Raw genomic sequence first — 16,478 nt, 5'->3', positions numbered from 1 at the left:
CCCAGGGGTGAGGTCAGATACACACATACACACTCACACAAAAAAAACCTACATTCACATCCACCCATCCCCCTCATGCCGTCTCCACTTAGTGGGCAGAGAGCGTCCCTAACCTTTGGCCTAGAATCCTCTGCTGGAAGCCAATTATGTGAGATAATCATGGAAACACACTTACACAAAAATATATGTGCAGTGTGTGTGTGTGTGTGTGTGTGGCGGGAGGCGATTGGTTGCAGCTCCCCGCAGGAGCTGCACCTGCTGGCATCCTTAACGTCAGCCAGTGGGGTGAGGGGTGGGCGAGCGCACAGCTGACCCCCCCCCCCCCCGTATCAGAGGAAAGAGGGCGGCAATGTCTCCCATCAACACACACTCACACACATCAGTGTGTGTTTCCATCACATTTGAGAGCAATACATCAACTTAAGTCATTGCGTCGGGGACGACCACTTGTTTACACCCCATCCTGTCAACCAAGTTTACATGTTGGGGAAAACTTCCCGGGAATTTTTCAACTTCTGCAAAAAAAAAAAAGACTGGGTGAAATATGTATTATATCACACAAAATGGGAAGCACCGGGACACGCGCACACATACACGGACACACGGAGCCAAAGTCTCATCCATGCTGATTGAGAGACAGTATTTTTAAGTGCCAGTGTGTGTGTGTGTGTGTGTGTGTGTGTAAAAGAGACAGAAAGCAGACACCAGAAGGCCTCCTCGTCCATCACTGTCAGCCACGTCAACAAACAGCTGCAAAATGTCTCTGTTAATGTAAGGGTGTGCGTGTGTGCGTGCGTGCGCGTGTGTGTGTGTGTGTAAAGCAGACGGGGCGTGGGGGAGGCGCTCACCTCAATTATGTAGAGGACCACATTTTTATAGAAACAGTAGAGGATGCACTTTGTGACACGGTTGTAGCTCCACGCCCCGTGGACCAGCAGGAGCTTCTCCAAGTAGGAAAACTACAAAAGAGGACAGAGACGGAGACACGTCATCAATTATGATTGGAGGCGACAAGAGTGATACAGAGAGAGAGAGAGAGAGAGAGAGAGAGAGAGAGAGAGAAGGGATTGAAGATCTATGTAGAATTTACCTTGGACTAGAAAAAGCAGAGATGGGAGGAGGTTTGCTGATAAGGGGGGAAAGATACAAGATCCTCAGGGGAGGTGAGGTGGACAAGACAAATGGACAGAGCTCCAGATTGTGTTTGTGGGAGAGACAAACAAGACAAGACTCCAGAGGACTTCAGATATGGGGCGATATCTGTTTTAAAAGCTGGTGATAGTGGATGGACGCTTGTTGCGCATACCACTTAATCCGGCTTGGGTGTTGCGGGGGGGTTGGAGCAAAAGCAGAGAAACTCACAGGGTAAGGGGGGGGGGACACACATTATCACTGAAGGGCAATTTCAGTCACCAATTAATCTTATGCTTTTATACTATGAGGAGACAAAACTGGGCTTGGAAAAGTGCAACCATAGCAGACGGTGTCATGACGTACAGTTAAAATACGAAAAAAAAACTGTTCTTGTTTCTTTTCTATCTCCAAACTAAATAGTTTACAAACATTGGAGTAAAAAAAGTGACAATCATATCACAGAAAAAGCATCTGATCTTATGAAATGCAATAATTTGAGATCATTTTCAGGACTTTATTAGCTTAAATGATAAAGATGAAAAAAAATAAATTATTTTACAGTGGTAAACTAAAATGTGAAAATCAAATATGGACATTTCATTGTTTGAACACAATGAAATGCTGGAGAAAAACTAATTTTCCATTCCGTTTTTCGGAGGTGTGGCAAAACTAGACAGTTTTATTTCTGAAAATAAAGGCTTGAGATCTGAAAGACACACTTTGGTACTTTGCCTCCTCACCCCTTCAACTGCACCCCTTAAGGTGGGGGGGGGGGGGGGGGTATTCATAGGATAAACTATGATTGACCCTTGAGCATTCGTCGCACCAGACGTCCCTCGTCTTTGTTCGGCTCCACGCGCGCTCACCTGCGCTATGGAGTAGTCTGAGGAGTTTGTGGCCTGCATGCCCTCGTTGCCACTGATCCCCACGCCGACGTGAGCCGTCTGGATCATCCCCACATCGTTCGCGCCGTCCCCTATCGCCAGCGTGATGGCCTTCACGTGTTTCTTCACCATGTCCACAATCTCGGATTTCTGCAGTGGCGACACTCTGCGGAGGCAACGGGGAGTCAAGAGACGGAAGCGGCTGGCTGATATTAAACGTACACAGCTGCCCACAGTGGGGGGGTGGGGGGTGGGGGATTAGATTCAGGCAGATGGTAGGATTGAGAAATATGTTGAGGAGGTAGGAGAGCGAGGAAATAAAAATATGCACGACGATGTTGAGTTTTAAAAAAAAGAAAAAAGAAGCCTGGGAAATGCAGTGAGAGACAGCTGAAAGGGGAATGAAGAGACAGACGAGAGGCTGGCAGACACACACACACACACACACACACACAGACACACACACACACACACACACACACGCGTGCGTGCGTACACACACACACACACACACACAGCGCGGCGCTTTGCTTGCTGTTCTTCAACAGCTATTAAGAAAACAATGATTCACTGTTCGGCAGACGGGGTTCAGCGCAGCTTGCTTTTGATGGGTTTATATTGGAGTGTGTGTGTGTGCGTGTGTGTGTGTGTGTGTTCGCTGGGTTTGAGCATGCCCGTGTGGATCCGAGTGTGTGTGTGTGTGTGTGTGTGTGTACATGTGCTCAGGGAGCTTTCAGTGGCACTCCACCCCTCTGACCCGTGTCACTGATCCTCAGTCTATAACCGGTTCTTTCTCCACGCTCACAATGAGCGACCCAGGCAGGCTCCATTACAGGCACTTCCCTCAAGGCCGCACGAGAAGGATGGCGGAGCGTCGTGTTCAAGTGTTTCCTACTTCTTTTTTTTTTTTTTTTTATGACGCCATGTACTGCGTTTGTGTTCGGCCCCCGATCCTCTCCACTGTCAAAGGCTTCCGCCTCGAGGCTGTGGCTTCTGCCAATAATGCACCTATAATTTTGTTGGTCTTAACTGCTTACAGGACGGCCAGACATATGGTTTGTCAATCTGCACTTTGCTTTAATGTTTCATTTAATTGCTTTTAAGTCTGTAAAAAACAAATTGACAGATTTTTTTTTCTCCCCCCTAAATGCATCACCGATGTTAGGAGACCCTTGAAACACAACCAATGAACTTTGACACATCAGATTTGTGTGTAAATCCCATAATCATTGACAAATATGAACATTCTGATAAAAATTCATACATAGAAACCTGAATGTGAAGGTTCGTTGAGCGGTTTTTGAGGATATTTTTGCTTGCGTCGAATGGTTTCGTTAAATCAAGAAGGCCTCTCTTCAACCGTTACAAAACAGGAGAAAATGCCGGTGCTCTACCGCCTACTGTTGAGCTTAAGAGCAGGTTATTTGGGGGGGAAAATCCAGCTCCACGCGGTGTTTACACTCTTAGGAGATACATCTTCGATGTCGCCACCGTGGCGGAATTAGTCTTCATCTTTGTTTTCAAAACACACTTTTGTATGAGCGTATAAGGAGGTGTTTCTCTGTGTGTCATTCACTTCAGTACAGCTTAAGTGAGTTGCATCCCTATTACCACCAACCGGTATGGTGGAGAAAAGAAAAAAAGAAGGTTTTCAGAAAAGGAGATATGAGAGAAATCTGATACCAGAAGTGGGGATTAAAACTGTACAACAAAGCATGTTATATTTCCCACAGTACAGGATCGTAACTGGAGATGCTCGTGCACAGGATAACACTAACACAACACCGAATCTTTATGTAAAATGTGGTAGTCATTTGGCAGACATCCCCACATTAATCATCATTATCTTTTAGAACTACAGCCCCGACGGATGTCTTCAAAGGGAGCGCCAACAGTTATGACGGAGCAGAAAGTAGCTGTTGGCTGCATTACTGAAGCCGAACCCAGATCGAGGAATTAAATATTTACATTTCATTTTACCGATTATAGCAATTACCCGAGTCGTAGTGATGTATAAGATAACGGTAATTAGAGTATTAACAGTGGAATTTAAGTGTGTTTTTAACAATGGTTGCTTGTCGAGAACAGGCCTCACAGTTTGTCCGGTTTCCAGCTGAAGTCTCACATTGAAAAAAAAAAACGGCGACAAACTGACTTGTATTTAGACTTTCCACCACAAATTGTCACAAGAATCCATTCCACATTATTAAGTGCAACATTTTCGAAATCCAATTATCATAAAGTCATATTTGTTTGATGAGGATTCACAGTTTGCTTCTTAGTGCTCTGGTACTGCACATTTCTAATATGTATGGCAGTGAGAGTACAGCCACGCGTTTTGAATTTAACAGTAATGCACATTGGAGGAGGCCACCGTTCAAAAACCCTGACTTTGTCAAACTCACAGTGGTGGGTGGTCCACTTAGTATTCCTATGTCTAGTAAGTAAGTGTGTGCAAAATTTGCGTACGCAATAGATTTTTTCTTTCGGTTTCTGCTTTGAAAACGGGAAACGAGCCTCCCATTTGCTCCTTCGGCCGCTCCGTCCGTCTCACTCGAACTTTCCTCTAAACACTGCGAACACAGTCCGGGGGTTGTGTAAAGCGGAATCTTGCAAGATGAAAGGCTCTCAGTGCACTTCACGGTGGAGCTGAGCAGAAAATGAGCAGCCGCCGAGTCCTCCCATAAACAAACGCACAGTGAAGCCAGGAGCCCAGGCGTAGCAGTCCGACCACCCCCCTCCCAACACACACGCATTTCCCACAACTATGAAACATCAGACACATACAGTAGATTGAGGAATAATCTCTCAGACAACTTGGCACTTTAAAGTCAAACACACACCAGCACCCGATTGACAGTGCAGTGCCCCCACAACTGCACTAATCCATCAATTAAAGGGTTCACAGCCCGGCTCCCGGAGGTCATAAGATAAATCTAATGTGTAATTAAATGATTACGGAACGGAAACACTGGATTAAATGGACTACAATTTCCAAACTGTCTTCTTATCTTCATCCACCCTCTAAAAGATTTAGTGTGCAAAGCTATAATGCAACTTGGAATGAAAAATTTTATTTTTTAACATGTAGTTGCAGCTTGAAGAAGGTCACCTGTGACCGGGGTCAAGGATCTTTACATAGCAGCAACAGATGCGTGAAGAATAGCCAATAAGGAAGACTGAATAATCTTTCGGACCCCGAGTGGTGTGCAAGGGTTAAATAAGGTCAAAAGATGGAAATGATCCCATCTGCTCAATGAGTCACGCAGCAAAAAACAGGATATCAAGCAAGTGTAGCGTCATCTGCAAATACTTTAGCGCAAAGGTACGCAAGTGTGACGCAGACCTGGAGGTCTGGAGTCTGGACTAAGATCAGGACTATCATATAGTTTATGAAAACACCAGTTTTACTACTGATTATTTGTGCAATGGAAACAAAACCTATACAATTAGCCTGAGTGCAAAACCACAAGTGTCACATTAAGGCTTTGTTGCGCTCAATAAATTACTTCCAAACTCTCTGCACCGTCGTTTCCAGCCTCGGGAGAAACTTTGCGACGGCGTGAATGTCGCCTCTCAAGGCGCGATGCGCGGCAGCCGAAAGATTCATTTCGCTCCGTCAGATCCCCGCATCGGGTCTGGATTCAAATTCCTTTCAGGCTTCCCAGTGTTAATTAGATCACTGAACAGACATCATCGACTGAGCTCACAAATTCAATAAGCCAGTCCTAAATACTCCAGAACATGTGAAGGCGCTAAATTTGATTATAAAAACTGTGCGATTGTAATTATACTCTCAAATTTAGCTCATGTTTTCAGCAACAGACTGATTTTTTTTTGCCTCCCACAGTTTTATAAAAAGTTCTCTTGAACCTTTGTGAGGAATTATTTAAGAAAACACAAACAAAACACTTTAATAGGTATTTGCCAGAAAAGTAGACTGTAAACCCACAAAGGAAAGGTTTTTTTTTCTTTTGTTTTTAAAAGACATTCTTACCTTCGTGTTAAACATCAGATAGTTTTTTTTTCCTCTTTTGATGATTTAAATGCTTCATTAAATACAAGCAGCTGAGTGAGAGCTGAAATAAAACACCATCTTAAACTAGTTAAACAAGAACACAAAAAACAAGTATGATTCAACTCATGCTGGTCATTCTGGTTTGCATGAACCAAAAGTTAATTATGAAATCTTAACCAGTGATGGAAGTTCCCCCAAAAAACTGAAAGGGGGGGGGGGGGGACTGATGACTGATGCGTAGAGAGAGGGAGGGATATGAAGAGTGGAGGATACAGCAGAGGAAGCTGGAGGCTGTTTGTAAGGCCTGTGAGACCTGAGTCCGGATATGGCTCAGATATAAAAGGGAGAGTCAATTACATCCCTCCTGGCCACACACACACACACACACACACACACACACACACACACACACACACACACACACACACACACACACACACACACACACACACACACACACACACACACACACACACACACACACACACACACACACACACACACACACACACACACACACACACACACACACACACACACACACACACACACACACACACACACACACTCTCCCTCTCTCTCTCACACACACATACACACAAAAAGACAAATGGAAAGTCTTTAAACATCCCAGCTGCTGCCGAGTGGAACATGACCAAAAAAGGGAACATACAGTAAACATTCAACGGACGGGGTGAACTTTGTATCAATGGAAACGTATAATGATATTATGTGCGAGTCGGTGCCCAGTTCGAGGGTAGATAGGCATTGAACCCTCCTGTTCTGTACACCCTTTGATCATCCACATCTTTGACACACACACCATGTTTACATGAATTACAGGTACATTAACACTAACTTGCATTCATTCATTGCAGACTCGCTCTAAACTCTATTCAGTTACACACTTGTTCAGTGGGGTTTCTGTGGTTTACGGTTATTGGTTCGTCAACTTACTGACGTAGTTAAAAAGCAGATGTTGACGGATTGATGTGCCCGATGTGATTGTTTACTGTTTCAGGATCCCCATGAGTTGTCACAGTGGTGACAAGTATTCTTCCCGGGGCACGGAAAAGTTACACACGTAGTACATGACACTAGTACATCCTTCATAAAATCCTCTTTGCATGTTCATGAAATACCTGTCACACAGCCGTGTCCAACCAGCATAAATAACCAGCTTAGCATGAATGCAAAACGATGGATAGCAAGACATTCATGTGGCATTTGAAACACTTGGCTAAAACATTCCAAACTGTTCTTTACGGTAAGTGCGAGCGAGAGGCTTTTCCACAACGGCACAATGATCCAGTGTGTGTGTAAACATGCGTCTCGTACAGTGCTGGTCGTCTTGACAGATTAAAATTCCAGACTTTGTCTGGACTTCTCACAGGCTGATTTGTAACAGTTTGTCAGTCACGAGAACGTCCCTAAAGTTGGTCCACTATCGTTTTCTAAAGACTTTTAAGTGCATTCGAAAAATAACTTATCGCCTGCACTCCTCCCCGGAGAGCATTTAGGCCACTTTGTGTTATAGTTTTGATACCGAATTGACTGAAAACATTAATGTAGTTAGCTGTAATTAAGCAAGTAAATAAAAAAAAAAAGGACAAAAAGGTAACAGGTTTTCCAGGATTTCCCCCTACCTGCAGCAGATGACCGCCTTGCAGGACAAAGCCAGGTCAAGGAAGACCTGGCGGAGGTCGAAGGACAGGGCGTATTTCAGCGTCTGGCCGTCGATGATCAGAGCCAACTCGTTTTCCTTCCTCAGAGAGTCGCCCAGCGAAGAGCAGTGTGCCGTCAGCGTGGCACGGGTCGCCTGCAAGGAGACGCAGAAGGGAGGGATAAAAATAATAATGATAAAGCCTCCGTCAAAGCGGCCTGGAAGTGTCTTAAAGTGGCCTCGTACGTCTCGGTGCTTCTTAGCTCTCGGTAGGAAATGCTGCCGGCTCATAACTAAACAAACCTCGAGCCTGGAGGTAAACGATCATAAATCTAAATCTGCCAACGAACAAATCACTACTTTAAATCTGACCCAGACGATTGAAAACACTTCTTATGCAATCTGGCCTTATGTTTCTCTCTTCTTCTTCTTTTTTTTTTTGGTCAGGATATGACGGCCTCGGCGTGGCGAAAGAGAAAAATCGTACACATGAAAGGCCAATTTGTCGAAAGGTCAGAACGGCTTGCAGCAAATGGAAGACACATGCTCGCGGCTGCACAGCCTGCTTTCATCTGGGGCAAATGATTTGCTCCCGTGTACACTAAACAATTAAGGATGCCAATATAAAGTTTGCAGTTGGTCTTCGACATCATCACAACATGTTGATGCCATGAGGCAAATCCTAAATCTTTCCTTTCATAAATCAGCAGCACATCTGATGGGGGGGGGGGGGGGGGGGGGGGGGGTAACCAGAAGAAAGAGAACGACAAACGCAAAACAAAACGCAAAAAGGAAAGAAAGATAAACGAGCTGAACTGATGTGGTGGCAGGGAGAAGAAAAGAAATGCATTATTCACGTGTAGCAGTAAAGTGGAAGTGTGTGTGTGTGTTTGTAAATGCCAGCTCACTGCCTGCAAGGCAGTAGTTTGGGGCAGTTGTGATGGAGAGCTTGATAATAGAGGAACAGGGATTAATAGAGAAAACAAACATCCCACAGAGACGTAATGAATTCCATGTGAGGAGGCAGACGCTCAAAAAAAAAAAAAAAAACAGCCCCACAACATCACCACCTACCACCAAAGAAGTTTTATTTACGTCCACTGAAAATTATGATTTCTATTCCTCATTTAGACCAAACACATTTTTAAACCGCGTTTTGTCACAGACCAGTGTTAAAACGGTACTGACAATGTGTAAAAGACTAATTTATATAGACTTAATGTTAAATATTTCAGACATATAATCCTTGCATTTAATCTTTGCAGCCTGAGCTTCCTTCCACAAATAGATACATTATTGATCTTATGGTAATAAAAGATTAGGGATTATTTAAGCCCATTGGATCTAAGAATTGAATGAAATTGCTCTTTATTACATAGTCCCGAGTTTATTCCGGGACACGAAATTAACCATAATTCTCAAATTCTTACAGTCGAATTGCTCGGTCACACTGTGGCCCCTTGTCAGTGAGGAGAACATTTTTCCCCTTAAACTAATTAAAGTTGCCCGTCGCTGAAAGAGACCAGTTGAATTTGGGTTAGAGCGAATCAAAACCACTCCGATAAATAAACAGAACCAAAACCTGAGGAATCAGGATGTATTCCCACGACAAACGACCCGATATCGAATAGCCTGAAATTGGGAACTTGTTTGTGGGAACATGGGCAACACAAGTAAACGCGGCGGCAAGCCGCTGCTGCACAGAACAAACCGGAGACAGAACAGTGCACACACATTCGAGAACACTGGCGCCGGTATGAACCTCCTCGGCCTCTCACAGTGGGCTACTGGCGGCTGTCTGACCCCAGAGAGTCCAGTGACCCACAGAGAGGCGACCCCCTCCGTCCCCCAGTCAGCGTGAGCAGGGGGAAGATAACAACAGCCAGCGCACACACTTTATCTGTATGTAACACAATCGTAGGAACAATGCAGCCTCTCTTCTTGCCAAATAGCGATGCACACATGCGTACCATCTACACGCAAGCGTTCCTCCTCTTCCCCAAAAAAATTCCCTGCTCTTTTGTTTTCTCAGCCTGAGGCTGTGTGTTTTTCTTTGTGTGCCGGAATTCCTGTTTGCATTCACCTTTCCCCCTCCTAAATAGGGGAAAGGAAAACAAAAACATAATGAAGGGATTAAAGGAGATTACGGTTTGTCAGAGTTCTGAAACTCAAACGCGGTGGAGAGTGTGCAGCCTATGTGTTTTTAAAGGAGCAAGGAAAAAAAAAATGCGTGCATGCACGGAGACGTAGACTTGTGAATTTGCAGGGGTTGTGTGTACATATCTGTGTGACAAGGTGAGGACAACCAGTGTCAGGGTTGGTTTAAAAAAAAAAAAAAAAAGAACCTCAGCAGGAAAATGCAGCGCAAACTGTAATTAAAATTGTCTGTCCGAGTTAGTAGGCTGTCATCATGTCCCAACCTTACATGGGCAATGAGATTGTTCGTTCATGTCGCGGGGGGGGACTGAAAGTTACCAGGTAAGAGTAGGAGCATTCACATGACTCAGCCCCACAAACATTTGTAACTCAATGGCAGATTCACACATGTCGTAAAACAACAAAAAAACGACACCATTATAGTTTGGAAACTCCTTTACACAACTGCAAATTGTGCTGCGTTGTGGTGGTTAACGTAGCACTCTCATTTTTGTCAGTTTTCCCACGCCAGCGTAAAAACACATTGTCGAATCGTCTTTCACTGCGATGCACTGGTGGGACTGTCCGAGGTAGAATCTGCCTTCACTTGTAGTCATCTAGGATCAGCTCCAGCGCCCCATTGGTGAGGCGAAAGTGGTAAAGAAGCTGGATGTGAATTACTGCCTTTAATTGTAGCCAACTACAAATGCGGGGCTCGTGGAGTCTGCAACAAAACAAGTCTTATTCTCAAAGTGAAATTGACCAGAATGACTTAATTATTAAACACATCAAGTATAGACGCAGAAGCCTTTGTGTGTCACAAGCAGCTGGGTAGTTGTACACAACAAGGGCTTCCCAATGAGAAGTTCTCAGCTTTACTGCATACAGATGCAGGCTTTCCCCCCACTGAGAAGAATCATCTTTCCAAAGTCCACATTACTCAGGAACACATTATGACAAAACAGCCCCGACTGATTCATGCAAGATAACAGATTGTCTTGTGTAAGTTTCCCTTTGCTATATATCTGGCAGGACACCCCGTTTAAGCATCCAGACCTTGGACGTACTTTAAAAGTGGCACGAAGCAGGTGAATAAAATTTATGGTGAGTTGATCACAACCACGGGGCAGGGTCTATGTTATTTACTAAAAGCTCTGGTGCAGTAAAATCCCATTGCAAAGTTGAAAACATAAAAAAAAAAAATGGGAGGGGAAAAAAAACCCCTACCAAGATCTTTTTTTTTTTTCTGTGTTAACAGTAACTTATTGCGTGAACTTTATGTTGGAGAAAACAGAACCAGGATCCCAGTTTGATAGGCTAATAAAAATGAAATCAACCGTAAAACCTAGAATTTGCTAAAACATGGATTGAATCAGTGGTTTTTCCTGCCAATACAGACATTCCCCTCCAACCACTTCACTGGAGGAACACTGAAATACAAGCCGGCTCAAAGAGTCTATAATATTTTAGTGTCATTCGGTGTTAGCAGCAGGAGGCATTGAAGAAACGTAGGTCAGCCATGATTTGGACGCGCTCGCAGCCCAGAAACTTTTCTTCTCTCTTAAAAACTAGTCAACGCCTAAAAAAATAAAATATGCCTTAGGATGTGGGATTAAAAGCAAAAAAAAAAAAAAAACACACAAAGAAATTGATTATTACTGATGAATAATACTGAAATCGTGGGTAAATCACCCGTCAATGTTTAAAATCCATTTAAAGAGTGTCTAATTAGGCATCGAAATAATGAATCAGTTCATTAATCGAGCAATAGAATGTTGGTAAAACATTATGGGTGGAAGAAATTCTCCAGAGCGTAAAGTAATCCAGCTCAAGAAATTGTGTATTAATTGAAGCATGAATCAGTCGGTTTGCGAAATGCACGGAAAGACATCACACACACACCCAATGGGGTGGTGTGTACACCTGTGGGGCTTGTCCCAGCAGGTCCAAGTCAAGGTTTTTTAGCCTTCGTAAAAACAAACTTAAAATAATAACCAGGATTAGCCTGCGAAGAAGCATTAGAAGATCAAAAAGCCAACTGGGGGGGGTTAAACATTTACCGACTGTACACACACTAGTTTGCTCCTGAAGCTAAGAGGGAGCCAATGGTGAGTCCAGACAAAACTGTTTCCTCCTGAGAACAGAATGCCGTCTCAACATGAAGAGGAGGGGGGGGGAAAAAAAAAAAAAAAAGAAGAAAATACTCAGAAGAGCCTACCATGGTCTGTTAACACTTTCTGGAAGAGAAAAACCATGAGACAGGCAAGAAAAATGGCTCACTATGTGGCGTCACCGCTTTCTCACGCTAAATTACCTGCTATTTTTGGAGACCGCAGTGGAAAAAAATGCTCAATTTTGATTGCACCACTTGTGATATGACAGCTTTCATTAGCCCGCGTTTAAAGTCTCCAACTCAACGTTTTATTTTCATAAGAAATCTGGCCTTGAAGGAAGCGGAAGCCCTCCAACGTGGAAACGCACGGACTCTCCACAGACCGTGTTCGCAGGCCCGTCTGCGAGGAATTTTATCGGGTTTATATTTGGAGGCCAGAAACGCGCAGGGCATGCAGGCGGTTTGAGATACCGCAGGTCGCCGTCTCACGTTGCATACTTTTACCATAAAATGGATCGGTACGAACGGATTTAGATTTGGGAAAACGGTGAAAGCCAAACGCTGATCTCCTACAGACCAACTTCCACAGGCAGAACAATCACTGGTGTCATAGTGATAAATGTTGCTGCAAATTATAAAACATACTACGTAGCATTAAGCGGGATGAATGAAGAGGAGCTACAAAGAGAATTGGGAGGAAGACAAAGGAGGCAAGGAGTGAAGCAGACATGAGGAAAGGCTTAAAGACGGAGAAAGAGTTGCTGAGTGAGGAGGAGGGGGGGGGGGGGACACGCTCAGTTTTACCGTACGGATTCTGTCACCACTGAGATTTAATATACCATTTAATTATCGGACCGTGCATCTGTGCAAACACCCACATCCTCTGCTGTCTGATCCACAAACACACATGTGCATGTCAGCGGTTCGAGGCCAAGTGTTCTCGAAATGATTAGAGAAAAGAAAAATGGCCCAACAATACAGAAGCACACACACACACACACACACACACACACACACACACACACACACACACACAATGCTACAACAGAGAGCGCATGCGAGTTTTGTGCACGTAAGAATGATTAATGAGCAGAAGAAAGACGGTGTTTGTTTAGGAGTTGTACTCCGGGCAGCGTGATGAGTACGGGGACGAGATTGTGGAAGGGCGAGATGAAATGTATAATCTGGACTTATCGAGATGATCGGGGGGGGGGGCGTGTGCCGCTGCCTCTGGTGTAAACCAGCCTGCCTCCGAGCAAAAGACGGAAGACTTTACGTTTGTCATGTAGTTGGGGTGGGGCAAGATCTGCGTCGGACTGTGTGTGTGTGTGTGTGTGTGAGATCCCAATGTGACAGATGGCATTTGTCACAGCTTCAGTGGTCGCAAAGCGTTTACCCAGGAGGCACTACTCACCGGGTTTGTTTTGATGAGGAGGAGCACCAAAAGGAGATCGCGTTACTACTCACTCATCGCCCTTTAACACAGCTCAATTCACCCCCCTCTCCCCTTTCTAGATCGTCTCAAACAAGGAGTACAAGAAACATACAAACGCTGCTGCGCTTCCGCCAACAGAAACTTTTTTTTTTAAGTTCTTAACGCTTCATCTTGAATACATTTCTCCACGTCAGACGGCACAAATGGGCGTGAGGGCCGCTTCCTGCACACAGAGAGCGTGCCGACAGATGTGGAGGCAGTGGTGTGAAGGAGACACGGATAGAAGAACAGGCTCGGCCAGGAAGGCGGAGGTGGGTGTCGGTAGGGGTGCGTGGGGGGGGGGGGGGGGGGGGGGGGGCAACTGGGAGCTGCACTGAGATCCAGTGCACAGATCAGCCTTCACGGTGATAACCGCAGCAAACTGGGTGTGAAAGATGAGGGGGGGGGGGGGACTTTCTCACATATTGAGAGCGAGAGGTCATTCGCTGAGGAGAAACGTTGATAAGCAGCTCCTGCTCGCTCCCGGACGGGTCAAAACCTTCAAATGGGCCCACATGTCGGGAGAAGCCAGGCTGGTGAGAGTTATTTTAAGTGTGAGATAAGTGTTGCACTCAGGCCAGTGTGGCTTTCACCTACATCCAATACCAGCTCTGTGCAGTTACCATGACAGTCATAACCGCTTTTAAACTGTAATCACTAAATCGTATTCGACTTAAATGGCAGTTGCTTGCCATGTTAGTTACCATCTCATGTTTTGCAGTGTTTCATCTAAAACTCTTTTTTTTTTTTTTTTTGTGTCACCCAGCTGTACCGGTCAGCTTTCCTGCGACACGTGTATGACCAGGCAGCCAATAGAAATGAGTCATTTTGCAAGAGAGTCATTTAAATTTAAACAATTTAAGAAAACTTCGGGTGGAAAAGTGATGCTGCCTTTTCAAATATGGATTTTACGCATTGGGATGACAACGGGTCTTGTGAGGTTTTAAAAGGAATACTTTTCAGTATCTTTGCAACAACTTGATTATATCTACAAAGAAGGCATTTTAAGAAAAGACATGTATGGCATATTAGTTATATTTCCAATCAATAAGTTTGAATGCTGCAAAAAAAAAAAAAAAAAGAAACTTCAAGCATCCTGTATATTACATCTCAATGTATGTGGGTTCTTTCACTTAAATTCACTTTTTCCCTAGGTTTAAATTAAATGTTCATAATCAATTAGGATGAAAAATTCGAAATAAGGACGAGGAGCACTTTGCACTCGGCTGACGTCTCCTGCAATGGGCTCTAATCATTTTCCTTCTCTGGATAAAGCAGGTCGATCAATAAATGGAAGGAAGTTTATCAATAAAACGTATTACACATCTTTAAGTCAGATACAGAAATACCTTCCACATGCTGGTGAAAATAATAAAACAAAAACATACGAGCCGGGCGAGAAGTCCCCGTTTAAATAATCTGATTCGTAATGAAATAAAGGCTTCCTGCAAATCTGTTTTTAGTAAATATCTATTGTTTCTTACTTTGGCATCGGTACAAACAAATTAGACTTCAAAAAGGAGAGAAGTTTGGTTTGTGGGCTCATCGCTTTCGTCACTGGATCCCGCTCACCTCGGTCTTTTGTTTATACTGCCAACCTCATCATTGGACAGCACCTCTCAGCAACACCAACAATCCTTCACGACTACATCCTGCCTCATTTCAAGTCACTCATCTGTACCGGGGATTGTTTTCCCTTTCTGAAAGTACTTCCAGTGAGAGAACTTGGGAAAAAAAAAAACACAAAAAAAAGTAGGATCAAAAAAAAAAAAAAAAAAAAGTCTTGTGTGCACTGGAACAGACCTAGTTTTACATTTAATCTCTGTGGGGTCATTTTCCAAAAAGGTAGATGGATTTAACATTCACTCTGGCGAAACCGTAGCGCCATTAAAAATGGTGTTTTCATGCCATCATCTTTGCGATCCAAAAGGTTTCACCTTTAGAGCCGAACTACACTGACCAGACATTGAACTGCAGAGCGGGGGAAGAAAAAGAAGAAGGAAAAAAAAAAAAGGTAAATCGTATTAGGATTGATCGCTTTACAGTGCTAAGTGCATTGGTTTTCACCCATGTGTTCCAAATGTACAGGCAATTCTGAGACTGAAGAAGCCTTTTTTTTTTTTTACGCCGTCACGTTAAATGTTCACCCTGTTCAACTCAATTTACTCGGCCTCTAAGTGGCCCTGCACGCTGCCGAGCTTCTGACCGGCGGCTCCCAGAGTCTGACATTTCCCAGACGAAACCTTTTGACAACTATCATTGCGAAAGATTTAACAACCAGTTCTCCGAACAACAATTTGGCACGACACAACAATGCGAAACCATGAGTACAAAGTTTCGCAGCGAAATTCAGAATCATGACCCACATTAAATCCAGTTACAAAAAAAGTCCAAAATTAGGTGCAACATTTAATTTAATTTGTGTGTAGCCGAATGTCACTGTGTGGTTATTCTAGACGCTCCTGGCTCAGGACTCCCAACATCTGCACAATAAGTTATATAAAGCAAAAATAAAACAAAAAAAAAACTTGCACGTAAACACAGATGTCTCGCCATCCGGGTTTAACACTCACACTGGGCCTGCAAACTGACACACACTCCAATAAACAAATACACAAAAAGCACACATTCAAGCAGCATTTATGGGGGCATATTTTCCCGCATTCCAAATAAACAAACTGTAGAAGTAAACAAACCGATCGCTCGTCTCTTTCGCCGGGTTTCGACCGAGCACCACACACACACATACACACATATACACAAAGACACATGAGTGCAATCGAGAGGCCCGAACACGTAACTGGGTTAGAAAAATCCAGTCTACAGATAAAAGAACATCCAAGATCCCCCTTTTAGTTGGGACTTGAACATCGGCAGATCATTAAGAGGATGTACCGGGTCTGTTTAAGACGCATGTCAGATGAAGAGTGTGAAAGCCTGGTTCAGGGCCTTGACGGCCCTACATGCTCGTCCCTTTTCATCCTTTTCACCAAACGGGACACCAGAGACTTTAATTACCTGCACCTGTGAACACAGAAAAAAAAAAAAAAAAAAAA

General features: G+C 44.0%; 1 protein-coding gene across 1 annotated transcript in view; it reads right to left on the bottom strand.

Moving 5' to 3' along the window:
• atp8a2 (ATPase phospholipid transporting 8A2) overlaps positions 1-16,478 on the bottom strand; it is a 49,437-nt gene that overhangs the window by 11,930 nt on the left and 21,029 nt on the right. Inside the window, exons 24-26 of the mRNA XM_080515173.1 lie at positions 7,683-7,855; positions 2,001-2,184; positions 849-959 (exon numbers count right to left, since the gene is read on the bottom strand). Coding sequence (XP_080371299.1) covers positions 849-959; positions 2,001-2,184; positions 7,683-7,855 — 468 coding nt within the window. The remainder of the gene's footprint in view (positions 1-848; positions 960-2,000; positions 2,185-7,682; positions 7,856-16,478) is intronic.

This window comes from Blennius ocellaris (assembly GCF_963422515.1).
Source record: "Blennius ocellaris genome assembly, chromosome: 19".
NCBI classification, from domain to species: domain Eukaryota; kingdom Metazoa; phylum Chordata; class Actinopteri; order Blenniiformes; family Blenniidae; genus Blennius; species Blennius ocellaris.
This window is presented reverse-complemented; position numbering and strand designations above follow the sequence as displayed.